Source organism: Schistocerca gregaria, chromosome 3 (genome assembly GCF_023897955.1).
Source record: "Schistocerca gregaria isolate iqSchGreg1 chromosome 3, iqSchGreg1.2, whole genome shotgun sequence".
Lineage (NCBI taxonomy): Eukaryota > Metazoa > Arthropoda > Insecta > Orthoptera > Acrididae > Schistocerca > Schistocerca gregaria.
Window position 1 is genome coordinate 652,715,243 of NC_064922.1, and position 19,721 is coordinate 652,734,963.

General features: G+C 43.7%; 1 protein-coding gene across 1 annotated transcript; it reads right to left on the reverse strand.

Annotated features, from left to right (window-relative positions):
* Window positions 1-1,392: 1,392 nt before the first annotated feature.
* On the reverse strand, window positions 1,393-19,433 carry LOC126356109 (myosin regulatory light chain 2). Its single transcript, XM_050006810.1, has 5 exons — window positions 19,130-19,433; window positions 11,394-11,585; window positions 8,349-8,529; window positions 4,895-4,967; window positions 1,393-1,850 (listed from the first exon to the last, which is right to left on the reverse strand). The coding sequence occupies exons 1-5, from the start codon at window positions 19,130-19,132 to the stop codon at window positions 1,685-1,687; spliced, it is 615 nt and encodes a 204-aa protein (XP_049862767.1). The 5' UTR covers window positions 19,133-19,433; the 3' UTR covers window positions 1,393-1,684.
* Between the last annotated feature and the right edge of the window lie 288 nt (window positions 19,434-19,721).

Consider the following 19,721-nt stretch of genomic DNA (forward strand, 5'->3'; position numbering starts at 1 on the left):
CTCCCCTTGTGGATGCTTCACTTTTTTTTAGAAAGACATCACTTTTATCGCAGTAACCCTCTTTGTGTTAAAGGGAACGGATTTTCGTCCGTTACTATTTTTCACTGGTCAAGTCATGCCATGAATATTGAGTGTTGTGACCTTGAAAACTGTTTGCTCTCGAGCCACTTAGCACACTGGCGATATTTATGGTGCTTACTCCTCAAACCTTCCCTAACAGAAAGTCAGAGATGTTTCCTATCTCGCATGACCTGCTTCTGGCCAATTGAATGAACGAATATTTTAAATCTCAAGCAGTGTGTTGAACACAAATTTCCATCTCTCCAGTAATAAATAATAGTTTCAAAATGTGAATGAATAGGATCCTCACTCTATAATGATATGCTGAAATATGTTTTCACTGATTTGATTAACCAGTGCAGTTTTCTTGGCTCGATGACATACTAATTAAAGAACCAGGAATTCATGGGCTACAGTTGCTATCCCGAACTTCGTTTGCATAAGGTTCGACTATTGTACCAAATTGATCGAAACGGTTATGACAGGAAAAAACATACAAATATACCTTTGGATACGTGTACCATTATCTGTTCACATATCTTTTAAGACTGGACAATGTTTATTCAAAGTTTTTGATGTGTACTGCTTCGTCAGTATAGGAGCAGCTCAGCTCACTGTCGACGTCGCAAAACTGAACAGTTTATAATATTCACAGGATGAATGCTTTGAATATTTGACAGTCAGCTTCTCTTCGCTGTCACCATTGCAAATAAAACGAGAGAGCTGTTCACCATTTTCTGTGTGACAACAGTTCAGTTATGTTCTCAGACGGAATTGTGAAATATTGTTCTCGATTAGTTTAGTGTGAAGCAACTGTAGCAGCAGTGACCTTCTCACCCTGAAATTAACAGGACACTCAGAACTTTTTGTGGCTTTAGAACAGGTTTATTCACGAATGACGAATATATTAAATAACATATAATTTTACAATGGTAATTTTGTTGATGTTTAAGTGCTATATGTATTATGAATAATGATAAATGGCATAAATGAATGTCATGATGTAAAGGCTCATCAACAAATGAAAAATGATTGGAAGAACAAAGAAAATGACGGAGAAAAGTACAGGGAAGATGAGGATGTAGAAAGTGACTAAAGGAAAAAATATGGTCATTAGTTCAACAAATCAAAATAGCGAGCACCTGAAACGTTTGTAATGTCTCTATAAACCTTTAAAGCCATTATGCTTTAACAGTGTCTTTGTTCTCAGGTCGAGTGGCAGTGACAATTTTACACAGAGTTCTAACGTTCTTATAATCCGTGCATAATATAAATTTAGGAAACAAAGTAAGCTCAATACAATATGTATCTTCCTACAAAATAACAAGATAGTTATTTTCACAGATTTTTTATTAAATTTGTTCCTTTAAAATCACCCGAATACAAAGATGTTGATTGGACAAGGATTTCAGTAGTCGAGTGTTGACAGGTACATTTTCCATGAAGTCCTCATCTGAGGGGAAAAAGGAAATGTTTGCACCTGCTGGAAATACATTTAGTTTATGCTCATATTTAATATGGAACATTTCTTACGATGCAGAGGCTGCATCTAGCTTGAACTGAGGAGAATGAGCGCGAATAGTGGTCTGTGCTCCTTCGATGAGTTTCTGCGTGAGTGATGTATTTAAGCGGCTTCTCCCTCCTCTTCCTCCTCAGCGCTGGCGGTAAGCATGGTGATCAGCTTCTGGGTGTTGATGAAGCCCTTCTCGTCGATCTCCATTTGCTCATAGGCGTCGTCTACCTCATCCGCGCTGAACTTGTCTCCGAAGGTCATCAGGAGTTGTCTCAGCCTGTGGAGCAACCAAGAGTAATCATGCGTGTGCCTTGGTAAGCAAAGTAGGCTCATAAAAGCGTCAGTCAGTGGGAGAGAATAGCTGCTTGGAACATGTTGGCAGCTACAAGAAATAATAGCTTTCCTAACGTGTTAACTGCACAATATCCATCCTTATTAGTTAGCAACAGAAGCTGACACTCGAAAAATGGAAATGAAGGAACAGCGAGTTGAATGGAAAGATAATTGTTGTCGTATTTAGAGCCCGCCGGGGTGGCCGAGCGGTTCTAGGAGCTACAGTCTGGAACTGTACGACCGATACGGTAGCAGGTTCGAATCCTGCCTCGGGCATGGATGTGTGTGATGTCCTTAGGTTAGTTAGGTTTAAGTAGTTCTAAGTTCTAGGGGACTGATGACTTCAGAAGTTAAGTCCCATAGTGCTCAGAGCCATTTTTTTGTAGTATTTAACGATATTAAATGCCCATTGCTAAAGATTTTGTTCCTTTGTTAAAGACAAGAAAAGTGTGGAGCAAGTTCTTATTTAGTGACATAACTGACAACACGAAGTCTGTTTGAACACCACTTTCAGAAACTCGTTGTAAGGCACTCGTTTTTTGGTGACAGTTAATTTTTTCTTTTAAGAGGAGAAATGGTTGCTTCACTTTCGTCAGATGTTAAGGAAATGCAAGTAGCTGGCTATTGGTGAAAGTATTAAATGACAAATAAATAATAGTGTACAATTTCTTAAGGTCACTGTGATTTATGTATGCGAAAGAAAAAGGAAAGACTATACGTTAACAGAAGGTATACGACTCTACGTACATTTCATTAATTATTTCAGAACACAGAAAGAACTTTTTACAACAAACTTGACTTTGTAAGTCAGTTAAAAAACGAGTTATAATGGCACGCAATTTGTTTGGACTGGAAAGTATTGGAATAGGCCTATAGATAAGGAAATGGGAGAAACAGAAAGCACTAGAGCCTCTGTTAAAAGATAAAATATTTTAAAAGTGGAATCATTTTGTTTTTTCAATTTTAAGCTGACAGTTATAAATTTTTCTCTCGTACGAAAAAATGAACCTTCAGTTTATTTAATAGAAAAGAAGTGCCAATTTCACGCGGATCTCGGAAGTACATTCACTGACAAAAACGTTAAGTCCCTGGAAGGAATGTTCCGAGGTAGACGCAGTATCGTACACGTGCATGCCCTCAGCCTGTGCATGCCCTCAGCGTGCATGCAAATCATTAGAGTTCTACCGCTCTTAAGTCTCGAACACCCACTAGAATGCCTTAGTCTCTCCACCATATGGTCGTGTTATCAGAACTTAAAGGGTATTGCATGATCTGCCGTCGTGTGAGCTACGAGTACGCCAGATGATTAGTTATCATTGTGCACAGCCACGAAGAATAGCTGCATTTTGGTGAGATAACGTTACTAGCACAGTGTTAGAAAAGGCCGACACTGTGGGACTGAATCTGGCCTGCCGATCGAAGAATGCGATGCACCGGCATGTGTAGAGTCTGGGCGTAACACTGGTTGGTCCACTATTGAACTGAATGGTTTGTTGCGAAAACCAAATGCCTCGTCAAAATTTTGGTCCGTCATGACTGACGACACCAGGGAGGGGGGAATCGTCGTCCAAGCGCATCGTAATTCCTTCACATCTGCGCCTGCTGTCCGGCTAGAAATAAAGGACTTACAACACCCCATCTTACCCCGCAACATTGCTTGGAGACCAGCAGAAGCTGGGCTAATGAATCGCCGTCTCATTGGTAGACTGCAATTAACACCATCAGTTGGACGGCCGTCGGGTGGCTACACATTATTTTCATCGATGGATCTAAAACCTCGTCTCAGCATTGTCTGCGCCTATGGTGACACTGAGCCAAGACGACACATTCTGCTGATGTTGTAGACAGACTGTCTGTGTTATTCCCAGTGTTGTGATGTGAGGAACCATCGGGTATGATTCCAGGTGTCCTCTGATAGTGGTCAGGTAAAACTGACGGCATAGTGACACGTTACCGAAGTCGTGCAGCCTCATATGTAGACACTATCCTTGTGCCATCTTTAAAACAGGACAACTTTCGTCCCACATGATGTTGACTGTTGACGTACTTCTTTGGCCAGGAAAATCCATCGACATGTACCCCGCTCGCCCCCTCCCCTCCGTCCCCACTACAAACTATGATGTCAACTCCATCCCGGTGCCAATATCCAGAACGCAGAGGGCCCATTACAACTGCCGGTTTAATTACCTCAGGAGAGGATACATTAACAGTATGACATCCTTCCCAAGAGAATCAGTGCACGTATTCATGACAGACTGCAACATTCTAGCGACAAGAGGCCAGCAGTGTACTCGTACTTCTGATTTCGTTGTTCATTGAACTTTATTCTGTCATCAATGAAATAAAATCACGTAGTTTCTCAACGTGAGAAGTTTATTTTGACTTCCTTCTAGTTATTTAACGTTTTTTGTCAGTGAGACTATGTGTTCCAATTCTTGTTGGTGATACATTTTTCAGAATAAAATTAATCCTCCGCTTTTGATTAAGGAAAACAGGAGGCTTTCCTTGGTTGTGAGAAATTGTGGAACTGGAAGTGCTCTCCCAAATATTCCCAGCTGGGAACACCTTCACTCCACTTCAAGATGGCTGGGTTTTCGATAAAAATAACCGTGCTCTCCTCTCCGCAGCCCAATAAATCCAGGTATAAAATGTTGCAAAACATGTGAGGTATCAGTCCAAATGCATAAACGAAACCTTACGTTTACATCCGTCTACAGATACAACATAATCAGGAAGCATACGTTAAGAAAAATGCTGTGTGTATAGGGATAAAGTCGTGCAACGGGAGATACACAAAATGTAAAACTTTACCTAATAAGTGGAAATTAACTATTCACTGAAAATAATTATTTGTTCCAGATGAATGTCAGGTTATGGTTCCATGAGTTCAGCATCTTATTATCAGACTTAGATCGTACAATAGTCATCATACTTCGCGCTATTCTCTCCCACTGCGCTACGAGTGTTAAATGTAAGATTGAAACTTACTTTTCGCTGTCAATCTTGCCGTCGACGTCAAAGGTCTTGAAGGCGGCGATAACAACTTCATCATCATCAGAGCCTGAAATAACGAAAGACAAATATTAACAATCAGTTGAGCTAACCGATCTTGAAAAATTTCTAATTCCACGAATATTTTGCCAGTCTGAGATTGATCATTCTCTGTTTGAAGTCCTGCAAGCCCCTGTACCTCAAAAGATTCAACATCTACGAGACTTACATCAGCCTTCATGCTGAACGGAGAGCTATTTTGTTATCCTAAATGCGCATATTTGGTCTGTGAGTGTTTTGTGCTGTGACACTACACACTATCATAGGTTGTGAGTCTGTACGGAGAATTGCACATATTTAAACGTTAATTTGATGGACGAAGCGGAATCCCAAATTTTAACAACGAGCTGAAAATAATGTTCTTTATATATGCGTTAGGATAATAATTAATTCGTGTGTTTCTTCGATGCTGTTACTGCACACAGCAGAATATCTAAAAGTATCAGTCTACACCAGCAACGACTTTAGGCAACATTACTCCCTTTGAAGAAACCAAGGCTAGTATTTTGTAGCTGTTCAATGGCGCAGAATGCCCGACGTGTTTCCTTTCATTTATTTAATTAAATAAGTTTTCTAACTGTTGTACAATGGGGTTATTTATCAGAAGTAAGGAGCTTCAAGTGGATTGTCAAAGATTTTTAGGAACGTCTTGAAATTGGCTGACCACCTGTTATACAGAAAATGAGTTTTCATAGAAACTGTTTAGTGCAAGCCTCCAGAGAGAGGTGGGCGGATTAAAAAAAAAAGTCTGCAACTAAACCGTGTGCTAGAACTAAACATTATGCAGCTCACAATACGAAAATTATTTGGAAACAGTTGAAACACGTCTCATAAGTTGCAGATATGTCACACCGCGGAATGCTAACAAAGAGCTAACAGGTATCTTTCTTTTTTGTCTTTACTAAACAGAAATTATACATTTCGAAGTAAATGTTTGCTCTGAAATCAGAAAACAGCTCACGCTGTCCACTATGTACCAAAAGTGGAATAGTGACACCACAATAGTTGAGAATCATAAAACCTCCCGCCATGACTAGAAGAAGGGATCGGTTGGTAGGACATGTTTTGAGGCATCAAGGGATCACAAATTTAGCATTGGAGGGCAGTGTGGAGGGTAAAAATCGTAGAGGGAGACCGAGAGATGAGTACACTAAGCAGATTCAGAAGGATGTAGGTTGCAGTAGGTACTGGGAGATGAAGAAGCTTGCACAGGATAGAGTAGCATGGAGAGCTGCATCAAACCAGTCTCAGGACTGAAGACCACAACAACAACAACAACATGGGTGAGTCTGACTTATACTCTAAACTCCGCAGAGGTGAATAAATATTACTTCTACTCTCTTGTTGACGATTTAACGCTTCAGTCAGATGAGATGGAACGAATGTTACTCGCCAACAAACAGGCGGTCTCCCGCTTTACCGTTTCCTGGAGACCGTGTGATAGCGTTTCGCATTCATATGTTATTTGGGTACCTCAAACGGACAAAGATGGCCGGGAAATAGCCATATTCAAATAATCACTCAAAGATTCGTATTAAGAGATTTCGGAAATAACGGTCAACTTATACGAGACGTGTTCCCTAACCACTGTGCCATCTCGTTCGGCTTTACTTAAATAATAGAAAAAGAAAGATACACTCCTGGAAATGGAAAAAAGAACACATTGACACCGGTGTGTCAGACCCACCATACTTGCTCCGGACACTGCGAGAGGGCTGTACAAGCAATGATCACACGCACGGCACAGCGTACACACCAGGAACCGCGGTGTTGGCCGTCGAATGGCGCTAGCTGCGCACCATTTGTGCACCGCCGCCGTCAGTGTCAGCCCGTTTGCCGTGGCATACGGAGCTCCATCGCAGTCTTTAACACTGGTAGCATGCCGCGACAGCGTGGACGTGAACCGTATGTGCAGTTGACGGACTTTGAGCGAGGGCGTATAGTGGGCATGCGGGAGGCCGGGTGGACGTACCGCCGAATTGCTCAACACGTGGGGCGTGAGGTCTCCACAGTACATCGATGTTGTCGCCAGTGGTCGGCGGAAGGTGCACGTGCCCGTCGACCTGGGACCGGACCGCAGCGACGCACGGATGCACGCCAAGACCGTAGGATCCTACGCAGTGCCGTAGGGGACCGCACCGCCACTTCCCAGCAAATTAGGGACACTGTTGCTCCTGGGGTATCGGCGAGGACCATTCGCAACCGTCTCCATGAAGCTGGGCTACGGTCCCGCACACCGTTAGGCCGTCTTCCGCTCACGCCCCAACATCGTGCAGCCCGCCTCCAGTGGTGTCGCGACAGGCGTGAATGGAGGGACGAATGGAGACGTGTCGTCTTCAGCGATGAGAGTCGCTTCTGCCTTGGTGCCAATGATGATCGTATGCGTGTTTGGCGCCGTGCAGGTGAGCGCCACAATCTGGACTGCATACGACCGAGGCACACAGGGCCAACACCCGGCATCATGGTGTGGGGAGCGATCTCCTACACTGGCCGTACACCTGTGGTGATCGGCGAGGGGACACTGAATAGTGCACGGTACATCCAAACCGTCATCGAACCCATCGTTCTACCATTCCTAGACCGGCAAGGGAACTTGCTGTTCCAACAGGACAATGCACGTCCGCATGTATCCCGTGCCACCCAACGTGCTCGAGAAGGTGTAAGTCAACTACCCTGGCCAGCAAGATCTCCGGATCTGTCCCCCATTGAGCATGTTTGGGACTGGATGAAGCGTCGTCTCACGCGGTCTGCACGTCCAGCACGAACGCTGGTCCAACTGAGGCGCCAGGTGGAAATGGCATAGCAAGCCGTTCCACAGGACTACATCCAGCATCTCTACGATCGTCTCCATGGGAGAATAGCAGCCTGCATTGCTGCGAAAGGTGGATATACACTGTGCTAGTGCCGACATTGTGCATGCTCTGTTGCCTGTGTCTATGTGCCTGTGGTTCTGTGAGTGTGATCATGTGATGTATCTGACCCCAGGAATGTGTCAATAAAGTTTCCCCTTCCTGGGACAATGAATTCACGGTGTTCTTATTTCAATTTCCAGGAGTGTACATTGAATATTTACAACAAATCATTCCTGGGAAGCTGAACGATTCAAACTTTGATTAAGTAGAATCAGCACGTCCCTTAAAAGACTTGCACCTACAGTTGCTTTTCAAGGTATTTGAATTTGTTGTGTCAGATAAAGACTTCACGGGAGTTTAATGTGGCATGTTGGGAAATTTTGCAGCCTTGTGACACTGTATCGAAGCCAAATGCAATGGGTGAGAATGATGGGTTGTTATTGGCTCCTTATCTGAAAATAACCCTGGGGAATACTGTGTCACTATTAGGCTAACCCAAGGAGCCTGAGAGTAGGTTGTGAGCGGGAAAAGCCGCGTACCTCCCGACATCCTGGCAGCGAAGAGGGACAGGAGCTGGGTGAAGTTGATGGGGCCGGGCGCCTCGTTCACCATCTCGTCGAGCTCCTTGTCGGAGGCGAGACGGCCCAAGCTGTCAAACGTGGCCCGCAGGTCGTTCTTGCTGATGATGCCGTCCTTGTCTTGGTCCATCAGCTGGAATGCCTGCGAAACAGAGCCAAAGCGTCCCATTGGTAGTGAAGCTGATCGTCTAACAGATGACTGCTGCAGTCTGATTTAAAAGACACACTGCATCCCCTGTACAGAACCATTTCCCTCACTAGTTTACGTGATTTTTTTTCGTACACCAGGAGTTTCAGGATAAGACAGGCATACGTTAGGAGCTGATATTATGAACTTTTAGGTGTAGAAAACAACATGCAAACGCACAGTACACATGTTTTGTCCTCAGTGGTTTCCTACACACAGCTATGTGATACTATCAAGAAAGGCGGGAATGCTGCACGTTATAGAATACTGATATGTCGTCATCTGACGTGATTTTTATTGACAATTTTTCTTTACTGCTCATGCTGCTACGTGCGCGTAAACACTAAAAACACGACGGAGGAATGTTTGCCTTGTTCAAACACCTTTTTGTGTACTTCTTCGTTTAACAAACCTTACAAACTATTATCTATTGCGAAAGGATTCAGTGAGGATCGGATACAAACAACCAAAATGGCACATGTTATGTATTTCAAATATAAATACCTGCCAAGCCACTGGGAACAAAGCGTATGTTTATCTGATTTTTTTATATGCAGACCAGTCGATACTATTCCACATAGCGTACTTGCGTTTCGTTTATATTGATAGGTAAAAGGGTTTTCCACAAACATGGATATGTAGACTATGAAGCCGTTTGTATTGTTTATGGTACGGTGAACTGGGCGACGAGGCGCTGTCGCGAGTATTTTCAGTAACAGTGAAAGATGTAGGACCATACGGCGCAGACAGATTCTCCGGGGTTATTACTGGAAACATTCAGTTTGGGTTACTCTTCAATGTGGTTGTGTCAATCTGCGGGGATGGCTCATACCCCTCAGTGACCATCTCTGGTTTTGTTTGAACACCTAGATCCATTCGATGACCAGACATAGCTGTAAATAGCGGTAGCAAAAATGTTAGTGATGTGGGTATCAGAAATTATTTCTTGTAGCATGAGCCTCGTTCGATTGAAGAAGAAATATTTTTTATTATTTGATCCGTGGTCTCTTGAGAACTGTGCGACGGTACTGAAACGTAACAACGAGGAAAAGACTGCAACTTGTTCAACTTTCGTTGAATGAAAGCATTCCTTTTTATGCAGTTTTACATCTCTTCTCATTTTAAAAAATGAAGAAATATAACAGAATGCAAGCCATACCTGTATTCAAATCTTGACATCCGTTAAACCCGATTGGAAGTCTTAGTTAACAAAGTTTCAAAAGTTCACGTATCTGCAACGTTGTACTCTATTATGGAGTAAAAATAGCGTTCATATAGCCATGTGGTGTGATGTTTTAGAGAAAGAATGTTTATTCTTCCTATGAATATTATAGCCTCCGCTCAATTTAAATAATGTTTATGGATACTACGAAGTAATTTTCTCTACTAGTTATAAGAAATGTGCACAACAGTATAAGACATGAATGCCGCCATCTGAAGATCGACCCGAAGCAGTTTACGGATTACGTCCATCCGAGAAAATTGTGGAGGAGGAGGAGATTTGTGTTTAGCGTCCCGTCGACAACGAGGTCATTAGAGACGGAGCGCAAGCTCGGGTGAGGGAAGGATGGTGAAGGAAATCGGCCGTGTCATTTCAATGGAACCATCCCGGCATTTGCCTGAAGCGATTTAGGGAAATCACGGAAAACCTAAATCAGGATGGCTGGAGACGGGATTGAACCGTCGTCCTCCCGAATGCGAGTCCAGTGTGCTAGCCACTGCGCCACCTCGCTCGGTGAAAGAAAATTGTGAATGATCGAATTATTTTTTGCAGTGCTATTACAATATGCAAAACTGAAAAGGGAAAACGTGTGGCTAACCTGTGATGATGAGTAAAAGACTGAGACTAGTCCTTCATCAATAAGAAAAAGCGTGTAGGTGTGTATTACTTAATGTGTAGTGGACGACTTTGACAAGTCTGTCGTAATGACTAAGTACCGAGTACCGGGTAAAGTACTTCAAATGAAAGAAAGTAAGCTACTGGGGTATACTTCCAAGAATTTATGTACCAGGAAGCACAGAGATGCATTTTGAATCTACGTGGAGAACAGTAAGCTGAAGGCACATTTTTTCTTCCTTGTTTCAGATTCCTCCTTCTGGGCGGCAACGGAATGTAAAAGTGTATACTTACTGATGAGTTTTTCGCCGTATGAGCGATATGTTTCCCCGTACATAGTATCGGGCACAAGTCTATCCTTAGATGGCGATATGTACTTGTTTGCCATTCTGTATATTTCTGCTGTACTGCGTATACATAAAGGTGCTTCATAATATCTATAAACCTGATTTAAATGAATTGGAGGGCCGTAATATCGGCGGGAAGGAAAGTGTTCTTTTTTCTAAAATATCAGAGTAAATTATTTCTGGAAGTCATGTTCATTCCATGGCACAGACAAAGCAAAATACTGCAGACAATTGAACGTATTCTACCTGCCGTTATAGTCATATAAGCTAAAGCTTGAATTGGTGCTGATGGTGGATTAAAAATATGTTTAAAGAAAAATGATCAAAACAGTAAGTAACGATTCTATGACATTCAGTCACAATTACCATTTCCTTTATTGATAGTTTCAAAAAGCCATTAGGAACAAAGTTTATATTTAGATGTTGTTTTGTGTTCCAAATAGTCCTGAACCACCTTGTGTACGAAAACATCCTGCGAGCTAGTCACAGAAATGTTTCCTTACATAAGTCGGTATGTGTCTTTTAAATTCGCATATATCGCTCTGTAAAGCGCTAACCTCATTGTAAGGCGCGCAATTTGCTCGTTCTGGCTACATGTAAGGGGAAAAGTGCGAAGGTGTGCTGTGTGTGCTGACCTCCTTGAACTCGGCGACCTGCTTCTGGGAGAACATGGAGAAGACATTGCTGCCGGTCCTCTTGGCCTTCTTGGAGCCGCGCGAGCTGCGGTCGGGGGCGGCGGCGGGGGCGGGGGCGGCGGCGGGGGCGGGGGCTTCTGCTGGCGCCTCCTCCTTGACAGACTTCTTCTTCTTCTTCTTTTCCTTGTCCGCCTGCAACACGACACCAGCGTCAACAGCTTCCTACTTTTATTATTCACTTGGCTCTAAACAAAGCAGCAATCTGTGTCAGAGCAATGAAAGGGAAATTCCACATCAGGCCCTATGCAAAACAGTCTCGAGGCACAAGATGAGCTCTTAGCTACGATCACGGTACATCCTGGTTCGCGAAACTAGACTTGCCAAGGTAAAGGAAGAAGGGACGAAGACAGGCTGGAAGTAAACCTTTTATCGAGGATGAGGACATTACACAAAATTCACAAGATCGATTAGACAAGGAGATGGGAGCGACAACGGTCGTCCTGAAGCGATCGTTTCGACAGATAATTCACAAGATTCACGGCAACCACGGAAAATCTAAACCAGGACGATTGAAACAAGATTTGAAACCTGCCGCCCCTATAAAATATTGAGTTCGTTTCTTAAAACATGGTTCAAATGGCTCTGAGCACTATTGTCATCAGTCCTCTAGAACTTAGAACTACTTAAACCTAACTAACCTAAGGACATCACACACATCCATACCCGAGGCATAATTAGAACCTGCGATCGTAGCGGACGCGCGGTTCCAGACTGTAGCGCCTAGAACCGCTCGGCCAATCCGGCCGGCTTCGTTTCTCAGTCACAGCGCTGCCTCATTCGGTGATAACTTCCCTAGCGCCCTCCGTCGGAAGATTTACACAGAAAACTGGTCTCCCTATAATTTCCTCCCCTCAACAAACCGATATGGAAGAGAGGTGCGACACTGCGACTGGTCATAGGAACGGTGCTATAAATCCGGGAACCATTTCGCAAGAACATTTGAACTGCAAATTTGTATGTGTATCTCGCATAAACGAATCCTTCACAATGTCTGTTGTTGTACAGGGGGATTAAGACTGAATATTCGATGTCTTTTAGGTAAAGAGCACGGAAAATTTATTTATATTTACCTTTTGACGGGTCTAGTACTATTAACAAACTTGGACTCGCTCCAGGGTTCATCATAACATTTTCTGCAAGCATGCATTTTTTACTCCTCAAATCAAAAGGGCAAATAATGAGAAACTACACTAACTCTACGGATAGAACAGAAGGTCACGTGCTGAAATGGACAGACTTAGACTCACTTGAGAGCTACTGTTCGTCTTCAGTATAAATTAAACGAGGAGGAGGTTTCAAGCAACTATAGTCTTGTAAAAGCACTTTGGATAATGAAGTCTATTGATGGAGTAGAGTTACATATGTTTTGATTTGATTACAACAACTCGAGGTTCTTACCGAATGAAGTTTAGTACGAGAACTCAACTGTTATTTCGAAAGAAGTCCTCGTGGGTGCGGCTTTACCGGAAGTCGAATCCAGAACTCCTCAGTATGAAAGCGAATAGAAACACCAGCGTATCCCGAGTAATATCTCAGTTATCAGGAATGCAACACAGCACCAAATTTTAGCTTCATCCTGAAAAGTGCGTTTCGTATTTAATAAAAGTTTTTCACCAACTTGCTTCGTTACTTGGACTGGACGGTCATCTTGTTTCCTGCCTTTTGCGAGATGAGAAAAGTATAGAGGACTCTTCATAGGCACTAGCTTACCGCCAACGCACATGTTTTGATCAGAGATGTGACACGGGACGAACTCATTTTATTTAATCCTGTCCTGTACCAGTCAAAAATCACCATCAAACCAAGTGAAAAGAAAAACAGAATACCAGGCAGCAGTTCTTACACAGACATTTCCGCATAAATCAATGGAAACACGTAGTGCGAAGTCTGCGATGATAAGCGGGTGTGAAGCATAAAATCGGTTACCACTATCTTTACCACTCACTCAGCATCGAATTACTCTATTACATGCACAACCCAAGCAAACAAAGAGCTTACAACGAACGCCATTGTTAATAATGCACATAACGCAAGAACTAGTGAATTAGACCAAGAACCTGCCCGAACTCCACTGTATATCACTACATTGAGACAGGGACGTCATCTAATTTACAGGTGTCACCCCTTGTTGTTAGCACTCCTGAAATGATTAAGTCCGCAGCATGTTCCGACTGGAACTTCGCTCTCCTCGTAGAGGGTTGTTCCGACCAGAATTCCAACACTTGGGAACTGTCAGAATCAGCTTATGGAAGCCTTCAGGACTCCCTCACGTGCCTGCACGAGGCAGTTAATGACATTCCATTCTCAAACGGAGTTTTTTTTTCATATCATACATAACTACCGAAGCCCGTAGGCTATGATTTCGATACTGTGTTCCGTGAAACCTCAATGTCCGTTAAAACAGCTTCAGATGTACCAAACGCAAGATGTCATTTATAAACTATTTCAATAAATATAAATGAAGCAATAAACATCGACCTTTCTGGTACTGTGCACTAATATCTTCGCAAGTTCGCAACGGAGCTACTACGACATTAAACAAATATGATGCACGTTGGCAACGATAATTAGAAGAGGTGGAAATTGCGACTGTGCTCCAAAGCATAACTGATTATTTCAGTGGTCTGTTACCAAAGTTCGGAGGACGGCTGCGCTAAACTATGGAGACTATCAACATAGATATGCTTCTTGTAAGTTACATTCGTATTAGTTTCTGCACAAAGGGTTCTGCGAATTTTCATCATAATTATTGTTGTCAATTGCTGCCCACGTAACTACCAGCACTTGTGGAGTGCGGACCACAGGTTTGCTGAAAATAGCATCAAAGCCACGAGTTCTACACATTTTCCAGGACAGCGGAGTCGGGCCGCTAGCCAAGTGTGTAAGAACACTGGAACGGAAGATGTTCAATGGAGTCAGTACTTGTATACCACTCTTTCAATGGGGCGCCGACGTGGTTACGTGCCACATGATGGACGTGTACAGTTTATCCTGTTCGCATACGTGTCAAAATCTGTGCCAGCAGTGCATATTTTTGCGGCCGCTTATTTTCAGACCCTCTCCCGAGTTCCTCCTCTCCTTCCCTCCTCCTTCACTCCCCACCACTCCTCCTCCTCCCCCCCCCCCCCCCCCTGTATTCCCCTTCATCGCCCCACCCGACTTTGGGCTCCAGCCGCCCTCTACTCGGCCAGGAAACGCGAGAGGGCGTCGTTAAAAATAGACAACGCCGGCGGACGCAGTGACGCGAACTCTCTTAAAATTACGCACTCAGCCCTGCGGCGGTGGCTTCCAGTTACGAAGCCGTGGATACCTCCAAATGAAGCGAAAGCACGAAAATAATCTGTGGCCACTAGCCTGTTAAACAGTCATGAAAGCCGCCACGAATGGAGCCAGCGGCGACCTTTAATGTTGCAGCATGACTGGGATACGAAGCAAACGCTCTGGTAGCGTTTCAAAGGCGAGTGTTAAAACAAAAAGTAACTGCGATCACTAACCTCTGGCCTCAGTGACAATTGGCACCGGATTCGGTAAAGACGTAGCTAGGTTTTTTACAGTTAACGGAAAATAACACGTGGAGACACGAAAGAAACGCGTGACACCAATATTTCTGTTGTTCGTAGGCAACAGTCCGAGGATTTTTATACGTCACTTGGCATTTCTGTTACCTCTGGCAACGTTAGGGTGAAAAGTAACGAGTTGCACCGTAGTTCGGAATCCCCCTGTAATAGATTGGGTAATTCAGTCAAAAGTCGGACGAAGGCAACGGCGTACCACCTCCACAACGACCATGCGTAGTAACTCACTGCGGTGTTCAAAGCAACCTTCGGGTTGATTACTGATTTACTTTTAGTAGGCTAATGATCGTCGACTGTGTATGTGCGCTGATTGATTCTACTTACTGTCGTAAAGAAACTAATTTTCATGAGGTATATCGCCCGGATTTGCTGGCGGAAACGAACGAAACAATATTTATGAAATTTGTAAAGAAAGGTTTCTGCCACACCGTAGTACAAGGATTCTGAGGTGTCATATCCACGTTTTGTGTGGTAGGTGGCATAGCTTCTACGTGAACGCATGAAACAATGATAACGGAGTTTGAATGAAGAGCTTTGTGGCCTCACACTGGTTTCTGAGACGTCATATTCACGTTCTGTGTGGTGTGTGGCTATTGCAGCCGTTCAAGGTTTTGTACTTTTACTCACATTCTTAACTGCAAAACAATAAGAATAGAAGCTCGTTACACTACACTGTTGTCGACTGTCAGAGGGCACAAGGTGGATGCAATGCTTAATGTATTCTGGTTTCTCATTCTTAGGGTAAATAAAACAGCAATTTAATAGAACCTGACATTTATAAATAAGCCAATCTTCTAGCCATGTGGCTATTACTGACATTTACTCGGGAGACCAGAAACATATACTTTAAGTATAGAGCTGAACCTATGCTTGGACTTGCGTCTTATACTATGACGTGAAGTTACTACTCGCAATGAGATTTTGAAATTACCTAACGAGCTTCTCGCAGTATGTCAACCATCCCAGTTATCTACGTTAGCTTTCGTATCTATGCGTAAACAGTAAGTTTCTGTTTAGGTTGGCAGATTTATTTTTTATTTTGGTGAAGTCCTTCTGGCTTTTTATTCGTCGTTCGGCATACTGCAGTTGTTAGAGAAGCTGGCGTCCACATCGATATGAACGAGGATTCAGATCGTCGTCTGATCATCCTGCATAAAGCTTTCGAAAGTCGCTGGAGGCGAATAACGCTGTGATTCCTTTTCCTTCCAATCTCCACCAAAGCTAGTGTTCCTTCTCTTGAGGTATCAAAGTCAGGGAGATGTTACGCCTTAATCCTTTTTCCTACTACAAGTTAGTGAATAACTGTGGGAAATATTTTACGCCTTTCTAAGAATTCAAGGAATACTTAGCAGTTCTTGTGGAAAGTCGTTAATTTCGTATTTTGCCGAAAATTATGATTTGTAAAAGTAGGAGAACTCCAACAATATAATATATATTGTTGGGTTTCTATCGGTAGGCACCATTGATCCAACCTGTCTCAATATTTATTCATTGTAGTATTTTTGAACAAATAATCAAACACGCTAATATGACGGCTTGACATGTTTTGGGAGAATTCAGAAGAGGATAGAACCAGACGTTCAGGTTGCAATGTTCCGATGACAGCGAACGATTGAGTCCCTCTCTCCTTCAGCAACAAAACCGGAATAGACGTTGTGTAAAAATGAAATGGGAGATTTTCACTTGGTGGAAGATCATTAGTTGCGAGTCAACCAACATACATCCCAAGTATGCTAAAAACTTTCGCTTTTTATAGACGATAAAAGCTAGTATGATTTCATTAACATTCATAGATGCAACAAATCTGCGACTCATCTCTTCGCAACAACCGAGCCACATTGCGTGTTTGCCTAGCTTCGTACGTACACAACACTAATGGCATTTTAAGCAAATGCCTTGGCCGTGCGTTATGTGATAACCACGCCGCGCGCTCCCACATTGTTACCTTAAGCCTTACTGGAGACTGGTTACCAGTCCCGATCACAACTATAAAAGACGCTCCGCCACGTCACTATTCCACAGAAAAATATTCATCTTTGGCATCGAGCTTTATTAAAAGTTCAGCGAAATATAACTGATACGAAGAGATCAACGTACGCATCGTAAGGTCAAAAGGGATAACAGTACACTGCATCTGCAGACACATGTTGCAGTGACGAGCTCAGAAGAGCTAGCCGTCCAATGTCCTGTATCATTCAGATGTCATCTTTTGTTAAGCTCCACTATATAGCTTTGCTAGAGGCGCATCTAATAAACATAACAATATATGAACTTTACGTTACGGGAAATCGAGCGGAAGAAAGCGGAACAATATAAGGGCGTCTCTGTCGTCACTGCCGAGTTGTTTCTCAAGTGGCATTACAGAATTACACGTCTGAAATCATTGTCTTGCACTTATCAACCTGCTACGGTCGCAGGTTCGTATCCTGCCTCGGGCATGGATGTATGTGATGTCCTTAGGTTAATTAGGTTTAAGTAGTTCTAAGTTCTAGGGGACTAATGACCACAGCAGTTGAGTCCCATAGTGCTCAGAGCCATTTGAACCATTTTTGAACTTACCAATTACGTATCCCATATTCGTCATACTTCATTCTGTGTAAGATCGATAGCCTCAATAAGGAAAATAATACACATTTAAACTCAGTCATTTTGTACTGTCGTCAAAACAGCAATAAATGATTTGTTGTGATCCTATGTTCTTATTCACAATACTTTCTTCGTGGCACATGCCTTTGCCGCGCGGGGTAGCCGAACAGTTTAGGGCGTCTTGTCTTGGCCCGTGTGGCTAACCCCGTCGGAGGTTCGAGTCCTTCCTCGGAGGTGGGTGTGGATGTCGTCCTTAGGGTAAGTTAGTTTAAGTTTGATTAAGTCGTGTTAAGCTTAGGGACCGATGACCTCTGCAGTTTGGTCCCATAAGATACCACAAATTTCCAATTGCATATGCCTTGCAGTGTGCTCTCGGCGTCATCACACAGTCATACAATCAGATAATGACAGTTTATTCGCTGACATTGCGTCTCAAAGTGACAAACTTGCTGAGTAAATGCGAGTGGATCTTTCTTTCGGAACAGCATTCTTTCGTCGCCCCATTCTATCTTTATTTACAACTCACCGTCAGTCATAATAAGTAGACGTGGCCTCTGAGGTTTTCCTTCATAGATGCGAATGTCAAGCTCACTGTCGGTCCCTTCTCACACTGTTGTAAAAATTCAAGTAAGTTGTACCAACCCTAAGAGCTTCCTTTCGCAGAAGGTGGTACATTTCTGAACACACTGAATTCGTAAACGGGAGAATCGGAGCTCGAATCCCCGTGCAGCCGTCTGGAGTCAGTGGTTTTTTGATTTCACGAAATCAGTTTAGGTACATTTTGATACTATTCGTTTAAGAAGACTTCCGCCAGTCTCCCCCACAATCCCTCTCACACCAAGAGAGTGCATCGATTGCAGTGCTCTGTACGCAGCAGTGAAGTTATTTTGAAAACTTTCCTTTCTGCTGCAAGTTCGCGGCCGACCAAACAGTAAACGTAACGAATAAAAACATTATGTTACGTCACGGACATTACATTTATTCTACGAGCACCTATTCGAGACAGGGTTCGTTAGAGTTTGACCAGTATTTCTCTCTGATAAATAAATGTAAGCCCTGCATGGTTTTCTGTATTATTTCACATTGACCATACTCAAAAATGGTTGTAATTTATTCGTGCCGTTTGATTTCTGAAGCTACCAGTGAAATAGTGCTATGTTGCTTAACGAAAACATTAAAATCGCCAACTGTTCTAGCGGTCGTCGAGAGAATGGTCTTTTGAACACCCACTGCTTATATACACGTAATCGCCTTTGGAAGTTTGGGGATCTAAGGAGAAGCACATTTGCAATGAAACATAGCAAAGGCAAGTGGCACTCTGCTGGACACAGATCAAAAAGAAAGGAAAAAAAATAAACTGTCACACGCTGTCAGCTGTAACTAAGTGCGGAGAACGGAAATAATGTGCCGGACACTTGTCGTAGCTGCACACGCGTCCGTTTCGCGAGTTCCACCTGCCACACATTAACTTAGCTGGGCGCCGAGAGGACTCAGCCGGCCGACGCGCACACTTACCATTGTGTATTGAGCAGAAGAAGAAAGGCCTTCCTAGAGGTGTTGTCTGCCGGAGAAGGCTCAGGCCACTGTCTTCCGAAAGTCTTTTCACTTGTCTCGGCACCTCGCCCCCCTCCCCACGCGCTACCCGTCGGCCCCTGCGCGCGCCTGGGGGCGTACCTCTCCTTATTTAGAGCTGGCGTCCGAAATAGTCAGCGCCGGAGCCCCCAGCACCCGATCGCGATCGGGCCGGCTCTTCGGGCGCTCGAAGGCGCCCCACCCTGGCGCCCCTTATTGTTCTCCGTCGCCTTCCTTGTCCTTATCTGCAATGCCGGGGGTGACACGGCTGCCCGGTCAGTCTCTGTGACAACTCCGCCCCGTTGACCTGTCCCGGCAGTGTTCTATTGTAATCGCGGCTCCCTCCGCGCGACCTACTTTTCACCGCGTGTCGCATCATCGCACTGTGAACCGTGCTGCGAAAAGTACACTCTGGGACATTTCACCAGCGGCACTGTCAACGATCTTCCGGAAATCGTATAGAGTGGCTACGAAACAAGACGTCTGAAATTTAAACATTGATACAATTAAATTATTGTCAAAAGCTCGTGTTTTA

Excerpts from the sequence above, each read along its gene's own strand:
- LOC126356109 (XM_050006810.1), bottom strand. Across the intron at positions 4,968-8,348 it reads CGCTGCCAGGATGTCGGGAG|GCTCTGATGATGATGAAGTT; the intron begins GTACGCGGCTTT and ends TCGTTATTTCAG. Across the intron at positions 1,851-4,894 it reads GGCAAGATTGACAGCGAAAA|GCTGAGACAACTCCTGATGA; the intron begins GTAAGTTTCAAT and ends GTTGCTCCACAG.